At 39.0% G+C, this 17,551-nt stretch overlaps 1 protein-coding gene across 11 annotated transcripts in view; it reads right to left on the bottom strand.

The window, feature by feature from the left end:
- The window catches only part of TANGO2 (transport and golgi organization 2 homolog), a 55,739-nt gene that overhangs the window by 35,421 nt on the left and 2,767 nt on the right, over positions 1–17,551 (bottom strand). For 7 of the 11 annotated variants that reach the window (XR_693007.2, XR_011135165.1, XR_011135162.1 and 4 more), the window contains exon 2: positions 4,499–4,620. Coding sequence is in view for 4 of the 11 variants with exons in the window: in XM_009666714.2 (XP_009665009.1) it covers positions 4,499–4,620 (122 nt within the window). In the remaining 7 variants the exon portion in view is untranslated. Of the gene's footprint in view, positions 1–4,498; positions 4,621–16,707; positions 16,788–17,551 lie in introns of those variants that run through there. The other 4 variants (XR_011135166.1, XR_011135167.1, XM_068911545.1 and 1 more) reach the window with 2 other exon arrangements.

Genomic DNA, 17,551 nt, shown 5'->3' with positions numbered 1-17,551 from the left:
TGTTGCACATCTTCATATTATAGCTATTTTAAAACAAAGGCTTTTCACTTCTCACTGGAACACTCCGGAATGAGCATTTACTGATTCATTTATTTCCTAATGATATATTATAGTGTATGTTCCTAGCTCAGGTCCTGCAGATACCAGTAGCTATTTTCTTTCCTTAGTGACACTGACCAAGAAGGAGACTTACCTATGAGCTTCATGAATTTCAAGATTTCTGTCACGTGCCATTCACCAAGTCTGCGGACACACTTGCGCACAATCCCACCACACCATGCTGTGGTTAGAGAATGATCCAACAGAGCTTCCTAGATCTCCACATCATTACTCATAAAATGATTCATTTTTTTTTTCCAATTGCTAGATTGTGAATGTTCCCCATTCTGTCCAACCATATTATTTAATATTTAATTTTAATGAAGTGCTATATCTTCCAGAAGCCTGCAGGTTTCCATTACCAGTTTCCTTACAACTTCAATATCTTCTTCACTGTCAGTTCTTCCTACCAGCTGCCTGTAAATTACATTTATACAGCAGAGGCCAAATTCACTGCTGTAAAAGTGAAATTAGACCATATACTTTTCATTCTAATTTTTAAGTCACACAACACAGAGGAATCCGTTCCAATGAAATCTCATTACTTCACTCAGCATTCAAATGTACTGACACTTTCTGCAACAAGTTTCTGGACCTTCCCTGCAAACTCATCTCTTCATAAACGTAATATTTTAAATCATGATCATTAGTTGCCAATTGCATAATTAAAAACACTACAGAAAGAATAAAATTAAGATCATGTATGGAGAACAGAAAGAAGGCTAACACTTTCATGATATCCTTACTGTAGGGAAGATACTTAGTACTTTACCCAATGAAAACAGCACCTGCTGGAATGCATAGAGTATGTACAGATTATATATATTTTAATCTTTCTAATGCAAATCATGATTATATTTTTTCTTGTTTAGATTCAGTCACGTATTATTTTTCCTGTTTCTAGTCCTCAAACTACAGGCTCTCAACTGGTTTACTGAATTTCTTTAACCTTGCTCAAATAGTCCTCCATCTACAACAAGCATCCACCGTTTACAGATATTACATAAAGAAACATCCATACCTTTCAAAAATAGTTTGGCTGAAACATGTCAGTTCTTTTCCTGAAATTCCAGCTAGATTTTTCTTGAAGAATTCTAGATACAGATATAGTTTGTGTATACAATATCCAAATACTAAATATGTAAATGAAATCAATCCTGATAGAATTTTCCCACTCCAAATTTATTATATGGATTCCAAAGTTTTGCACTAAGTCAGTATACAGGATTGCTATAACTAAAACATCTTAATTGTCTGTTATGAAACAATCATAGTGGAAAAAGAGAAATTTTAAATGACCCAAACTGCAAAAGGTCTATTCAGCTATTTTTATAGCTGAAGTATTTTAACAGTATTAACATTTATTTTAATGTTGAAGCAAAGAGATGAAAACATGAGAAATTATTCCATTAAGGCAGTTTCCTGCAATATAATTCAGCTCCATAAAAACACTACGTGATTACAGTTTTGAAGCTTGAAACTTGTATTTATTCATAAGACACATAGTATAGTTAGGAAAGATGTAATGGCAGCACATTACTTTTGACAACAATAAGGGACTATAGTAAAGCATTTGGTACAATGCACTAAACTTTACTACAAATAGGCCTACTGACAGAACACAAGGACGAAGATAAAGGGTAGAACAGCAAGTTGCAAGGGCACAAGAGGATAGAAATTAATGTGTTACGAAGATGAACTGCAAGCTTTTTGCTTAATTCAGTGCTCAAACCAGCACACGCACTGCTGTAGAAACTAAAATCTACTGGGATGGAAAAATTTCCTAAGCATTATGGGGTGCTTGAGAAAGTATATTGACTATAAAAAAAATGGTCAAAGATATCCAGTTTGTCTTTTCAACTTTTAATGACTGTTTAGACATGCTTTTAATTAGAGAAACAAGGTAAATGAGAGTAGTAAAAATAATTGTAAATGTCTAGTGTAATGTTGACAGACATCAGCATCCCTGAAGGCACAGGAAGCACCTTTTGCTTAGGAAAACTATTCCATGACTTTAACATAAAGTCAGAGCTATAATAAAGCATAACATACAGGAGTGGTCAGGAAAAGTTACAGTTAGCAAGAGACTAACAGATTAGTCTAATTTGGTCTAATGACTACAACACTGTTCAGAGAAATACAGGAGCCGAGTACTGTTTCCACCTGATACTTGGGCTGTGTCCTTCAGAAAATTGAGACAAAGGTGAAGAAATCATAACAACCACCGAAAAAAGTATGTCAGCCTTCCTCTCATTAAAGAAAAGCAAATGATTGACTTACGGTGTCTTAAGGAAAACAGAGGACTAAAGTTACGTACCTAATATTAAAATCAGACACCAAGAATCTTATGCAGGTGACTATAGCCTGAAACAGGCTGATTGGAGTAATTTATCTCAGAGGTATGGAGTAAGCCATTGCTTAACTAAAGGTACAGGAAAAGTTGAATATAAGTAAACATACTTGCATTTGGGCCAAAATAGCTAAAAAGTATTTTCCTATTTTGACACTGATCACGAGCTTTTTTCTGCTATGAATCAACAATTTCAGACTTGATGCAACTTTTCATAGTAAGCAAACTACTAGAAATTTTACTTTAAATATTGATCAAGGCACAAAGTTCACTTGGCAAACAACTATAGTTTACATCCAAAGGATTTCCCCAAGAGCTGGCAGAATTGGCAAATCTGTCTTTCACTAGCAAAACAAAGTCAAGCCAAGTACATGGATGTATTAATTCAGTACTAGTTACATCATAACCAAGAATCCTTTTTAGATAGGCTCAAGATGCAGAGAGTAATGCACTAGGATAATTAAAGGTTTAGTTCTTGTTTACTTTTTATCTATAGGATAACAACTTCTCCACAACACAAAGTGCAGAAAACAAGTTCATGAAAGGCACAAGGATTTACTGAACATACTGACTCTGACAGTTACTGGATGAATACTGATACTTGCGCTTCTCTAAGTAATATGGAATCCACACAGTATGTATAAACACAGAAAGTAACAGAACGCTAAAATCTTTTTACTAGTCTGAAGTGCTATCTTTCAATTACATACCGAATGGGTTAAGATACTCATGTTGGATATGAAGTTTTAAGATTAAGGCCTCTAATGAGAGAAAATTACAGTACAAAGTTGGCTTTTGAAAGTCACTGTAGAATAAGGATACAGCCAGTAAAACTTATCTAGAAGCAAGGATGCTTATTTTGACTTAAGCTTTTGGCTAAAGCTGAGATGCTAGAAGAATGTCAGTTTACTCCCCAAAACTATAATCGCAGACAGATTTGTATATATAAAAAAGGAGGATAGGATCTTACTAATTGTAATTGTTCCTTATGCTCTGGCAAAACAGCACTTCTTGCAGTTTGACATAGAAGAGATCAAATCTCACCATTTTCAAACTGATTTAATCTCTTATTTCCTGAAACTATACGTACTTTATTTTACAGCAAACAGCAACTGAAGTTGTTTAAGTATGCCTTGTCCCAAAAGCAAATTCACAGACCCAACTATGAGGATAGCTTGATGCCTATCCACACTTGAAAAGCAACTGTGCCTATTCACAAGCTGGACAGTTCTGTTAAAAACATAGTGGAAGGAGCAGCAGTAACCTAGTAGCCATGATATTATAAATGACAACTATTAACTACTGAAAAACTGAGGTAACCATGCAGTTCAATACTAGCATCAGTAAAGTAGTTTCCTTAGGAGGAAAGAGGACTAAGTGGCATGTCAAAGTCCACCAGATGCCACACAAGCAGTAATTAAGTTTCACTACCAACATCTTTTGGATGCACTTGGCTCAAGACTGGACTAAACCAGCTGTACAGCATATATTAGCCAAGAAGAAAACGCAAATGCAGAGTGGACCAATACCTGTGCAATACTTCTGCTCCACTAGCTGTCTATTATTTTCAAATAACCGTTCAAATGGTTGGTTTCAGCTTGAAAGCCCTAAACCTTTCTTGTCTACTGAAAGAAATTACATCCTTTCCTGAACCTTATTGCTAAAGTTGTGATGACGCAAACTCCACCTTAGTTAAAAATGGGCAGTAAAAGGCATGACTTTCAAACTCTGGATTACAATTTTTAAAGAACATGTTCCATACCATATGATAGGCCACTGACAAAAGTGCATGACTACAAAGCCCAAGTCTTCCAACACAACCGAAAAACAAAACAAAACAAAATAAAAAACAAACAAAAAAAAGTTCTCAAATGGTTACAACAGGAAGTACTCCAGTGGAGAAAGTCATGAAGTTATAGACATTACATAAGCATAATTCACAAACACTTCATATTGACTTTTGAGTTTGTAACATCACTGGCAACAGCTAAAATGAAACTGTATAACAAAAATCATGGAAATACACCTGTTAACTAGAACCATCTTTACCTGTATGCATTTTTTGAAACTGGTCGAGGGTCAAATTTGAATAGAAGGATGCACATTGAGGGATTGCTAGTTAATTCTTGCTTCTTCCAGAAAAGCTCAGTGCAAGGGCATTCTGTAATAGCCTGCAAATAAGATAAAGATTATAAATTATGTTGCAAACTATAAAAAACTTTGCTGCTATGCTGAAGCTTAAAGATTAAAATGTTCTCCTTAATAGCTTTCAATATTAAAAAAGGGACTTAACTAAACATGCTTCCATGAACAAATTTCCACAAAACATTCTTACTCCTGCTGTTTCAACGTGATGTTTGGATAATTCACTATTTTAGGAAAGAAACAAGTATCAGGAAAACAAAGAGAAAAATGAGAGCACTAACAATATGTGAAAGACTTATGTAATTTTTTTCCTCATTACCAATAAAGTACAACTACTTTTTTCCTGCCTTAAATAAGGCAAAAGATTTTTGTTAGAATACCAAAGAAAAGGCCTCAAACTGTTCACAGAAGCTGAAAAAACTGTAATCACAACAACATCATGGAACGTACCTCCAAGCCTGTAAATAAAAAATACTTTAGATCAAGCTACTACTAGAATCCAGGAGAAAGTATAATTAACATCAGCAAAAATATCAGATACAAAAATAAACAGGACCGGAGTGCACATTTCAATGATCAGTCTCCAGCACTTGCACTTTATTTACAATTCTGGCCACATTCAGATGGTATGATAAATGTTCTTTCTAGTTTAAAGCCACGTTAAGGCTTTCAAATATTTTGTGCTGCTCTAATGAAAATTTGCCTAATAAAACTGCAGCTTGATCTTTACTTTTTGCCCCTGCTGAAACAATCAGAACATTATCAATCAACCATGGATAAACACATTTCACTGCTACAGAAAGCTATTTCCATGCAAAAGTTTTCAGGGAAGGAAAAAAAGGGGGGGTAGGAGGATGGTGGAATTTAGTACCACAGCTCTGAGACCACCTGAGCAATCCAGTGACTAAAGTAAGTTTTGTTCAAAAAGTAGGATTTTTACATATCCATGCTTTAAAAGCCTGAGGGTTTTTTGTTGTTTTTTTTTTTTTTTTTTTTACTTTAAGAGACAGCAGGATCCTGGCTATACATCACACTACCAGAAGTAGAGCATTTATACAGATTTTAATTAACAGCCTGCCAGTAGCTACTGGCTCCTGTTGAAGTCACAGTTCAGCATTACAACTTGCTTGCTGTCACAGCACAGATTCAGTCTTCCAATCACCAGCACTCTGCAAAGAGACTCTCCTCTGGTGCAACCAGCAACATAGGAGAAGCAACACTCCTGACACGCTTGCGCTAACTGCCTTTTGCCTTGACAAGTGTGCGCGTGCACACGTACGTGTGCATAAAACAAAGTATTTTAATTTCTGTTCTGTGGCAAAAGGAATTCCCTTCTCAAGATATAACTTAAGAGTCTAGCAGATAAGAACAGCAACAGCTTATAGCTATCCAAATGATTGTCTGTTTAACAAGTGACACAAGGCATTGGGGAAACAGAATTTAGACACAATAGGCTTTCTTCCCTGCTACAAAGTCACTCCGAAATAACAGGTTTAGAGATGGATCATAAATTGAAAATACAGACTTGATTTTTAGATAACTGATTTAGTAGGCAGGTGTTTAAAAAGATGCATAGACAGCTACTTTATTTAGAACATCATGTCCATCTTAAGAAAGCATCATGATCCTCAGACTCCTACTGAGGAATTCTCACATCATACCAGATCCATACAATCAAGCTACCAGCGTCAGAAAACTTGGATCCTCTACATACAGGTCTTGCTACTGTTTCACAAAACACAGGCTCTTGTATCCTAGCTGCCTTATGTTGCTAAGCATAAGCACTGATCTGTTCCCTCCTTTCACCCCAACTCTTAAAAAGAGCCTGAAGTCAAACAAAGCAACATCCCCCCTCCAAATTACTGTGCACATATTTCCTAGAGCAATAGCTAGCTTAAACTGTAAAGTACAGTGCCATTTCCAGAGAATTTAACTGAAGTATAACACAACTGTAAATAGTTCTGAAACCTTTTATACTCACTTTTTACTTTAAGCTTCTGAGGCCATCTAGACATCCAAGCAATTCCTATACACCATACCCTACCTCAGTTTCTTTATTCAGGATAGCATTCCTTTTGCTGCTTAAATCCATTTTGGTATCTCTTTCTATTCATTTGTCCCTTGGAGTATTACATGGATCTCTGTTCTGTGTCAGCTACCTTTCTTTTAATCTTGGCTCATCTCAGTTCAGAATCTTCTTGCCTTTCCTTATGTCCTTCCTTCACCAAACTGCTCCGCCTCTAGACACTTGCTTTGACCCTTGGACATTTATTTTTGTTTGGTAACTTTTCTGGCCCCAAGAAGAACACTGAGGATGGGTTTCTTCAGGTTCTTCTACATGCTTATCGTACAGCCACAGTCATGAAAGTTATTTGCTTTTATTCCTTCTACATCATCTTCTAGACAGGTCCCTATCACACACTTGCTATTCCAACAGTCCAACAGATAAATCACACATTGGGTAACTGTATGAACCTGTAGCATCACTAAGTATGGCAGATTTTCAGTTAAGAGATCAGACTCCCAAATAAGCTTCACAGGGCTGTACAGTCCTGCTTAATACAATAAGCCTCCACCAAGGTTGGGACAAATAAGTCACTCTTCCTCCCCGAGTTATGAAAACCTCTCAAAATGGCTATTGTTTACATAATTTATTGCACAATCCATAAATGCCAAACAGGAGAATTCTCTGCAAGAAAGGAATCTTTTTGCTTAAGTCATTACTGACTGGAGACTATGTTAGGATAGAAGACACCTTTCAACTCACCAGAAATTACAGTTAGAGCACTGCAATAAACATCAAGTTAAGAAAAAAAAGATTTATTTTAGCTGACTGATTGCTATCTGATTGCTATGGTTCTGTTCTTCAAGCTTTCCTCTCAGACAGCTCCATAGCTAAATTGAATTGACACTCCGTCCTTGACAGGACCTTGGCTGAACATAAAATTAGGAGGGGGAGGTGTGTCAGTGAACATTGTCCAGCATCCTGCTCAACACTGGGCAAAAAACCCTCCTTCCTTTCTCAGCTTCCAAGGCAGAAGGGAACATTCTGTGGAGAGAGATGTTTCGATGACCATTTTTCTTTTTTCCTTTCCCCTTACAACCCCCCCCATTCATCAAGGACAAAAAGGCTCCAGGCTGGTCACGTAAGCCATACTGTATGGATACAGTAAGTTGCTCTGTCAGAAGAGAAAAGAACGAACTTTCTGTTAACAAGAGCCACATTTAACATTTAAGAAAGTTAAATCTGATAACAGCATTTCAAAGATGCACTTGTTTCATGTTAGTCACACCTTTCGAACATGCAAATGGTACAACACATTATGGCATCTGCTACTGTCAGTTCCAATTCTACCAAAAATCAAATTTATCATACTCTAGGATGTTTGAATTTAATCAGATTTCAATTTTAGAGTTCCATATCCTTGTTTCATCTATCTTTTCCTTTCCTCCCAACCTGCAGTCTACAGGAGACATTAACTTTTCATCTTCAGAAAGCTACCATAACCAAGCATTTGCTAATGATTTACCTAAAACATGCATGATTCCAAAAGGATTAGAATCAATAATGGAAAATTCGTAGCTAAAGAACAGCAGCAGCACAAAAACGATCCTAAACATGGCTCTGAGAAACCATACTGCAAAATCTTCCATGGGAGCCTATGGAAAATGGACAAGCGTGTTTGCTAAAAATAAAGGACAAATGATCTCAATGAACAGCTTTAACAGGTCTTTAAGTGTACCAAGAAGCTTTCCAAAAAAATCCTAGATTGATCAGTCTCTTGTCAGTTTGTTGAATAACCTGGTATAAAAATGAGATATTAACTTACTATTCAGCTTACTAAGCAGTTCCAATTTAATTACAGCTTTGTGTGTCCTTCAGCAAGTAAAAGGCTTTATGGCTTCTATTATTAAGGCTACATAACTGGCTTCCCATCAGAAATGAACTTATGTCCCTAAAGTTAAATAAAACGCATTAACAAGTCAGTTCATGGAGCAAGCAATACACTAGAAGAATAGCGTACACTATTACACTAGAAATCAGTTTGGTCCCTGGCTCCAGGCTGATAGAAACATGATAGCTTCGTTCTTCTTCCCATTTCCCCAATATGAGCATCAAGATTTATATTTATCAATATTAAACTATGCCAGACTATTTCAGAAACAATATTTATATCTATAAGAGATCCCCTTCAAATCTATATCTGCTGCCTATAAGCAGCACTAACACAAATATGGTAGGTGATCCTTAAAACTTCCTACAAAGGGCAAAGAAGCCCACATGATGAAGGGATATAAAACACAACTTTAATGGGCAACTGTCACTGAGTGCTCTTGCTGGCTATGGAAATAAGGCTCCCAGTTTTCATTAGGTGTCCTGCCAGATAATTAAATGGATTACTCCATCAAAACCTGTTGACAGTTAACTGCTCATAACTTCAAGACTGTCCTGTTAATAAAGAGGTTTCTGGCTCTGTGAGCTGATTTACCAAGGTCCCTTCAAAGAGTCAATTCAGTACAGCTGTTTGTGCAAAGCTACTGGCCAACATACAGCTCACAGAAAACAGCTGACCAAAAAACTTCAGCATTAAGCAGCAGTTGAACAGTTTTGTAACACCTGTTGCAATTATCTAGAAAGACAAATATCTCCAACACTTTGCCTTTCTAGTATCCACATTTATTACTAATGTGTACTACTGCTTTGAGAGAAATACCTTCCTGTCACCCTGTCAACTCTGCTTGATATTAATAAGCTCTTAAATTGCATTTGTACCTTTAGTGAGTATTGTTTCAAATATCAAGACTATATTATTTATCTTGGGCTCCACCTGCTGGCCTTGAAATATGCATAAACATTTGTAGGTCCTATGCAAAAATAAGAATTTGTTACTCTAACAGCTACAAGCTGTAAAACCAGCTGAAATGCACAGCTACTCCTCAACACAGTGCTGATACTTCACTTGAAGGCAGCAACCAATGCAATCCATTACTTTCTTTGATCAAAGCAGACACTGCATTTGCAACATGTTGAGCTACATCTAGAGTTGGTCATTAAGCTTATGCTATTTTTTAAAACCAAGTCAGACTCAAATTTGGATGTTCAGATACTTGAGATACTACTATTGCCTCAGTGAGATTCGGAAGAAGCATGGGTATAAAAAGAGCCAGGGAACAGAATCTAGAGTTGATTGTCACTGTTCAAGCAAAAGAAACAAAAGCCATAAGCAATAAACCAGAGCATGGCTTGCACTAGGCCTTTTAACACTTTGATATTTAACAGTGGGCATCTATGGAACCGCACTTGCTCTGAATATGTGGATCTGTCTGTCCAACAAAGAAATCACTGTTACATATTGAAAAGAAAGCTACAGTAAGTCCATTTATGCAGTTAAAAGGAACAAAATAAAACTGATCTTATTGCTGTTTTAGAGTAAAATATTAAACCCAAAAAAGGCAGCATTTCACAACAAGCTGTATCTCTTTGTAACATAACAAACTGTACAATGTCTTCTTTAGTGTTCCTTTGATTTTAACAGATAAGTTGTTAGAACATTTAAAAACTTAACAACCAAAATATACATTTACTGTTTTGATGTAATATTTCACCAATTTGGCAAATGAAATTTTCAAGAGGAGATAAGCCCACTTTACTAGTAGTCGCCAACTAGATTTGGCCTACGTGACAAAAAGGCTTATGAAAACAGGCACATGCTCCACTCTGCCTTAGAAACAAATATTTTATTGACTAAGAAGAAAAAATTGAAAAGAGGCTGTCTGCTGACCAAGTAGAACAAAGAAACTGATGAGAGGACAAGACCTTTGCCTTCTCCTGAGCTGAACCTATGTAAGTCACTCTAGAGTTAGGCAGTATTTATGAGAGCGCCTTAGATAACGCAAGTTTATCACATTTAGGAACACAAAGGGACGAAGGCTTATCTACAACATTTCAGGATAGTGTTGAGAGTTGCAAGGTCAACTTCAGAAGTGTTACTTCTGCGCCTGACTGCTGGGCCACAGCTCCTTCTTAGACAGGAGACATCATAATTCACATGAACCTGGATCTACGTGCTCTGCTACTCAGCAGAGATCTGTGCCTGCCACACAGACACACATCCAGCTTCCTGCTGAAACCAAGATCAAGTTCTCAGCTTAACCTGAGTAACCATTTTTAATGTTCTCCTGTGTTTATGGAGCTCCCTTTATATTTAAAGTTCTCAGAGCCAGAAGTAGCTGGGATTCATGGGGCTGCTCCTTCTAAGGAGCATCCTTACATACATTACTTCACTTTTACTTCATTGTATTTTCCCTTGAAAAAACACAAATTTTATTACAAGGTTTTATTAGCACAAAGTTGAGACTGCTCTGGTGCCTGCCTCAAAGTAATTTAGTCAACCTGGATTGAAAGCTTTTAATATATGTACATGCAGAGAGCTGCCAGGCAGAAGACTGAATTATCCATGCTTACTGAATTTGAGGTAATAAAACTAGTTTCAGTACATGATCAAGATGAAAAAAAACCAGTTCAAGATTAAAGCTAAAAAACTATCCTTTGGCTTTTACAAACTACATTTTCAAAGTCGTCAACAGAATGTAAAATATTATCTGCAAGAAAAGAGGGCACTGTCTAAAGTAATTATTGTCCCAATAAAGTAAGTCATAACAGTAATCAGTAGAGTGAGGTCTTGCTCATTCTGCTGTGTAGGAAATTACAGATCTCTTCATAGGAAATGTAATTTACACCACAAATTATATTGAGTGGGAAGGTTGTACTAGATTACCATTGTGTACTTTTCATTGCTCTGCATTGTTATAATTTCTGCTCAAAGTCACTTTTCATTTAAGAAATGAAGCATGAAGACTTCAAAATTCTCCTTTGTTTAAGCTGTTCAACAGAGGATTTAAAATTTCAGTGACTGGCTTTCTTACTACACATCATCTCAGCTGCTCAGTTTTCATTCTCTTAATTTTCGTGATGTTACCATTCAACTAGTTATCTCACTACATAGTCTTTCAGCATACTTGAAAGTCAACTGTAAAATAAGTCTTATTTTTGTTGTTAGATGCGGTAAATAAAGTTGCAATAGACAAAGTTACAACAGACATGATAAGAACAGAAATATTCTATCAAAATCTTCATGCAAATGTCATTCTTTAAAGTCAACTTTCACATAAACACACTGCTACAACCATGGGCACAAGACAAGCCTACTGTCTGTTGCAGAGCTGCCATTACAGTTCAGAGGTGTTTAAATCATAATCTCCCCTTCATTCAGTATAACACCCCATAGATCAAGGACAGGAGAAGGAAAAAAATTATCAGGTCTGCACCTGGCTTCTACCCTTGCAACTTGATCCTACAGAAAGCTCCTGAAGTCCAAAGCCTGACCAAAAGCTGCCTTTCAGCTCTATTTCAGCAGAAAATGTGAATTCAGAACTACCCCTAAATGTTCTGAGAAAGTATAAAGAAACGTTCAAATAAAAAAAGGCTAAATTATGACACACAACGTTCTGATTCCGTTTGAAGACGATACAAATCAGAATATTCATACTGTGCAACATATAAATGTCTGCAGAATAGGGAAAAATTTATGAGGTGGAGATAGTAAAGACTTACTGCTTTCAGGATAAGGGGCTTTAGAAAATGTAATCTTACTTTTCCCATTTAGTAAGTTTACAGTTATCAAGAATGAATTGATGGCAACAGACTCCTACATCTGTAACATGTTTCTATTTTGCTATCTAACTTATGCCTAACATACACAACCCATCTTGACAAGAAATACAAACATCCTGCAATTAAGCATTCTGCTCCAAATGGCACTGCTGATTCTGGCAAGGATATTAAAGTAACTACCATTCTTATTTTATGCTACTGTCTTCAGTCAGACAGTACAGCGTGTTGTTTTGTTGGTTTTAGCGACCAGTTGAAAACATGAGTGTTTAAATGCCAGTATAAGGTAGCGTTTAACTATCAATAGACCAAAACATGATAGATTGCGTATGTTCTTTTCATGGACCTGAACCACCATTTGGTGATTAGAAGCAATCAGTTCACAATTTGGCACAAAACCACTTTACCAGTAAGAATGCCCAGTAGAAGTCTTTGAAAAATGAGGCCATTTGTTATGTATTTTGTTTTTGCAAATGGAGCACCATAAATAACACCTGTCAGTTACCACAGCAATCTTGATTGCTTCTCAACTGATCTGCAACTGTTCTTTAGGTACAGGCTAAAATAAAAGACAGCTAAAAGATCATTAGCCACAGGATTCCGATAGCTTTACGTACCACAGTAACAACTGATGGCCATGAAGCTGCACAGAGAGACAGTAGTACACATGAAATGAAGAATTTTAACTAAATCAGAATTCAAACTAATTTTCAAATAGAAATTCAAATAGAATTTTCAAAAACAGTAGTATCCTTTTAAGCACATGCATAGGCTTAGAACTTAAAGACCCAACATCTGGAGAGTTTCAGACGGAAATACAGAAGTGATTAACTTCTCATCTGAATGCTTTTTAGTTATAATTTCTCAACCTACACAGCTGAAACTGTTTTTGAGGGCAGTAACAGCACATTTGGTTATTAGGTAGGATTTTTTCCTAGGAATCAAAGACCTGTTCCAGAAGTTACTTCATTCTTGAGCCCTTCTTTTTATGTTTCTGTTGTACATTTGCAAAAGTCAGATAAAGTTGAGTGGGAAGAGATGGAGCCATATCTGAAGCCTTTCAGGTTGCTCAATGCACAATTTGTAACTAAGTCCATTCCCTACCAAGGTGAAGAAGCAGTCTGCATTGCTAGCTCTTCCAGCAAAAAGTAGAACTTCCTTACAAAAACACAGAAACAAACACGTAAGGTGCATGCGGTTTCCTAGTTTGATGAGTTAAGATCTGTAGCCAAATTTTTCTCTTCAGCTCATTTCTTCCTCTAGCATCTTACCAGAAGTAGTCTGCTGTACAGCTCTCAAGGGGATGGCAGGCCAGTAAATCTGACCTTTCAGCACTCCATATTTTTAAAATATTTGCCAGGGATGGAGTAAGCAAGCCTTTCCCCCAGTTTAAGAGTGCTAGTAACTGCAGTCCTTTGCCACAGTTCTGCAGAGCCAGAGGCTTTTGTTAGACTTCTTCCTCCTTTTAGGCAAAGGCTGTGTTATTTTCAGCGCTCACAGTACTTAGTTGGCTCTTTAGAGAAGAAAGCCTAAGAATCCTTTTTGGGTAAGGAAAACTTTATGCAACCGTTACAGGTTTGGTTTAGGCAAGGCAAGAAGCATGAAAATTGCCTTTGATAGGCAGAGACTGAGTTCCAACCTGCCCTCATTAAGGCAAGAATTCAGTAACACCTATAGAAGAGTACAAGATGTGCCTAGGACCTGTATTCATTCCACTAAAAGAGAGGGGTTATCAGTTTAATTCTGCAGTCGATACTACAACAGCAAGCATTGGCAAACGCTACATATCTCAGTCTTATCAAAACTGATAATATGTATTTATATTAAAGTTACCCAAGTAACCGGATTATATGAAAAATAATTTCCATTTTAGAAAGAAAATTGCCAACCTGCTTCTAAAGATAAACTTGGAAATGTAGTCCAAGTATACCCAAATGACTTGGACAGCAGAAGTTAGGTTAGTTCTAAAAGCATGAAGTTTTACAAATGTAGAGGTTTTGCAATGAGCTGTGATTTTGATCACAGGCTTTAGAAGTGGTAGGTTGACTTGCACGTGCCATTCAAAATAAGGACCTAACTATGCGGAATAACAAAGTGTAGAGCACTCATTTTTAAGAAAGTTATTTCCCCAGCTAGTTTTTACACAGACAAAATGCCAACGAAAGCCTGTCTCAGAAAATTCACAGTAGCCCAGGCTCATGACTGCTTAAACACGCCAACTTCTTCTGAAGACTTTTCACATTATTTGAACTTTCCAAAAATACCATGTCTAGTGATGTCTAACAATGTCTATTGTCAGAGGGCCAATTTTTGTTGTAACATATCACTGTCAAGGTTACAAATGTAATACTGTTCACAGACCAAGAGAGAACAGTTTGTTTTTCTGGCTGCATACGTAATAAAACAATTATGGAAAGTATGCTAGGTTTCTTAGGCATGGCAACACCACTACTGCCTTTCTAGAAATCACACTTTGGTAGTGTTGTACTGATATTCACTAATCTACTCTGACACTTGCTATTGTATTCAATTACTACATTTGTTGCACACTTACAGTGTGCTCCTTGTTGAATACATACACAAATTTTAAAACTAGTAAGCTCCAGAAGGGACATATCCCTTCTCAGTATCATTAAGAACTGGCCCAAATGCTGATTTAAAGAAACCCATCTTCTATTTCTTTTAAGAAAGCCTAAGTTACTAGTAGTTGGAGGAAATATTTGGTTGAAGAACATCTGCCCTGTTCTTATACTTTTCCCTAGACATGTTCCTTTAGACCCAGCCAGAGAAGAGTATCAGGTTATATGGACCTTTGATCTGACAGAGATAGAAAACGAACACTGCAATACAAAAAGAGCTTCTATCAAAGGTTATTCCTTAGACTTCAGGTAATCCATCCAAGAGGCATAAGGCAAGAAAAACAGAATGTGGTTAGTTCTGCTGTTAAGAGTTATTTCTTTAATTGTAGTTTTAAGTGCTTTTTAAAAAAGCATATCCTAAAAGTAATGTTGCTGATCCCTATTAAGGTTTACCAGGGCAACTTAGAATTCCTCTCCCAAGAGCAACACCAACACCGAGGCCTCCCTGCTTTACTGCAAACCATGTTATATGCCTAGTTGTTTCCACTTTCACGGATATAATCACTGTTATGACCAGATGCCCTATTATGGAGTATAAGTGTAAATAGTTAACAAGATCTGTGCAAAACCACACTGAAGAATCAGAAACCACACCAAAACATTCAAAAAGAAGATAACACATTCCTTTAACATCTTTATTTATAATGGTAAATGAGTATTTACAACAACAGTAGAGAGCAAAGTGGCTTCAGTGAGAGCCAAAATACTTGAATCTCTATATAGGTGGAATCGACTCAGTCAAAAAGTTAATGGCCGATAAGAACAACGAACGGGAAGCCTGAAAACAATTCAGCTAAATACATTGGCGAATCTCACTGAAAAAGACAGTTTCTGTTATATATTTACCTTTTAAAAACAGCATGCTTACTCAGCAGAGAGTGACCTAGCAATCAAGTATGTCTCCAAGCATCCTGAGCCCCTGTCAACCTTACCTAATCATAAGGGATCTCAAAAACAATACTTTCAACAAGCTGAAATACCAAGAGTTTTTCATGTCTTTCTGTGACTATTCCTTCTTCAGGTGCTGATGCAAAAGCATCACTGCACTTTCAAACAAACACTTGCAAACTCTTTTTCAAACTCTTGCATGTGACAGAAATATCAGCTAGCCACTGCTGATATTGCTTAACCAAAGGCCATTGCTTAACCAAAGAAAATAAGTACTGTCCCAACATGTAATGCTGGATTTGCTTAAAAAGAACCCAGTAACTGCTGTTGCATAAATGCAGTGGAAGAAAAAATAGCTTATTGTGCAAAACCTCCTCGAGAGTAACTATTTTCTTTAAGCTTCATTTGGCAACCTGAGGCACACAACCCCCGCAAGCGGCTACCCCAGAGCTCGGTGACGGGGCACCCAGGGCCCGACGGTGGGCAAACCGGAGCCGTGGCCGGCCGCTCAGGGCACGGCACGGCACCCCGGGCCCACGACGTCGCAGCCTTAACGGCTCTGGCCCCGAAGAGCCGAGAAGCCTGACCCATCGTGCTCTTCACCCAGCTAACTGGAAGGAGGTTTAAAAATGGCACCGTCAGCCACACGAGCGCCTCAGCCGCCGGGAGGCTGGTTTCAGGCTCCTCACTCGCGACACCGTAGCGAAGTCCAGGCTATTCGGGAGCCCGAGGCGCGAACCGCGAGGGCGGCCGGGGACGGGGCCCGGGGAAGGAGAGGCCCCCGGCCCAGGAAGGGGCAGGGCCGGGCCGGGCCGCGGGACGCCGAGCCCACGCGCGGAGCCGCGGCCCCCCGCGGCAGAAGGGCGGGAGCCCCTGAGGCGGCAGCGACACGCGCCCGGCCGCTCCGTACTCACCCAGCGCGCGGCGCGCAGAACATCACCCGACTTCCAGGAAGCCCCCTCGGGGCGCTGGGCGGCGCGCACCCTTATTGGCTGCGGGCGCCCCACCCCCGCGCGCTATTGGAGGAGAGCTCTCCCCCTCAAGCTTTCATTGGCTGGCTGGCCCGTCGCTCAGACGCTGTTGCCAGGGTTGCTCGCGCACAGGTGTCCGTTGGGCTCCTCCCCCTCCTTCGCCCAGTTGCCCCAGGCGCCATGGAAGGCCGTGGAGGGCCGTGGGCGCCCTTCGTCCCCCCCGGGCTGTGCTGGCCCCACGTCCCTGGCGTCGCCTGCGGGGGGAGGAACGGGGCGCTACAGCTGCCGGTGGGGGTGTTTGGAGCCCGCCAGTGCTGGGGGCTTAGAGGACGTTGCCTTGCGGCATGGCGCCGGGTCCCTGCCCGCCACAGTGGGCGCCCGAGGTGGCGTCTGGCGCTGTGCGGCTGCCCCGGCCTGCTCTCACTGTGCTTTGTTTCAAGGTGTGAAGTAACAATCTCAAAGGGACAAGAGGCCCGATCCGAGCTTCAGAGGGCTCACGTAGCTGAGGACTGTTACGCCCAGGACAGGGTGAGTTTGGATCTAGCTACTGAACCATTTCTGGAACGAGGGCACTGCATGGGGTGTGCGTCCAGGGGACTGCGCTCAGGAGAGGCACAGCTACCAGAAAGGCCATGGAGTCATCGAAGCAGGGCAGCTTTTTTGAGGATGGAGGAAAACACGAGTGACAAAGTCAGCTCTGCTTTCAGTTATTAAGCGCAGCATGATCAGAACTGATAAACCTTTGGTAATTTTACATGGAACAGATTTGAACTGGGATTGGACCAGC

Source organism: Struthio camelus, chromosome 17 (genome assembly GCF_040807025.1).
Source record: "Struthio camelus isolate bStrCam1 chromosome 17, bStrCam1.hap1, whole genome shotgun sequence".
NCBI classification, from domain to species: domain Eukaryota; kingdom Metazoa; phylum Chordata; class Aves; order Struthioniformes; family Struthionidae; genus Struthio; species Struthio camelus.
The sequence above is the reverse complement of the archived record's forward strand: the minus strand, read 5'-3'. Positions and strand labels throughout refer to the sequence as shown.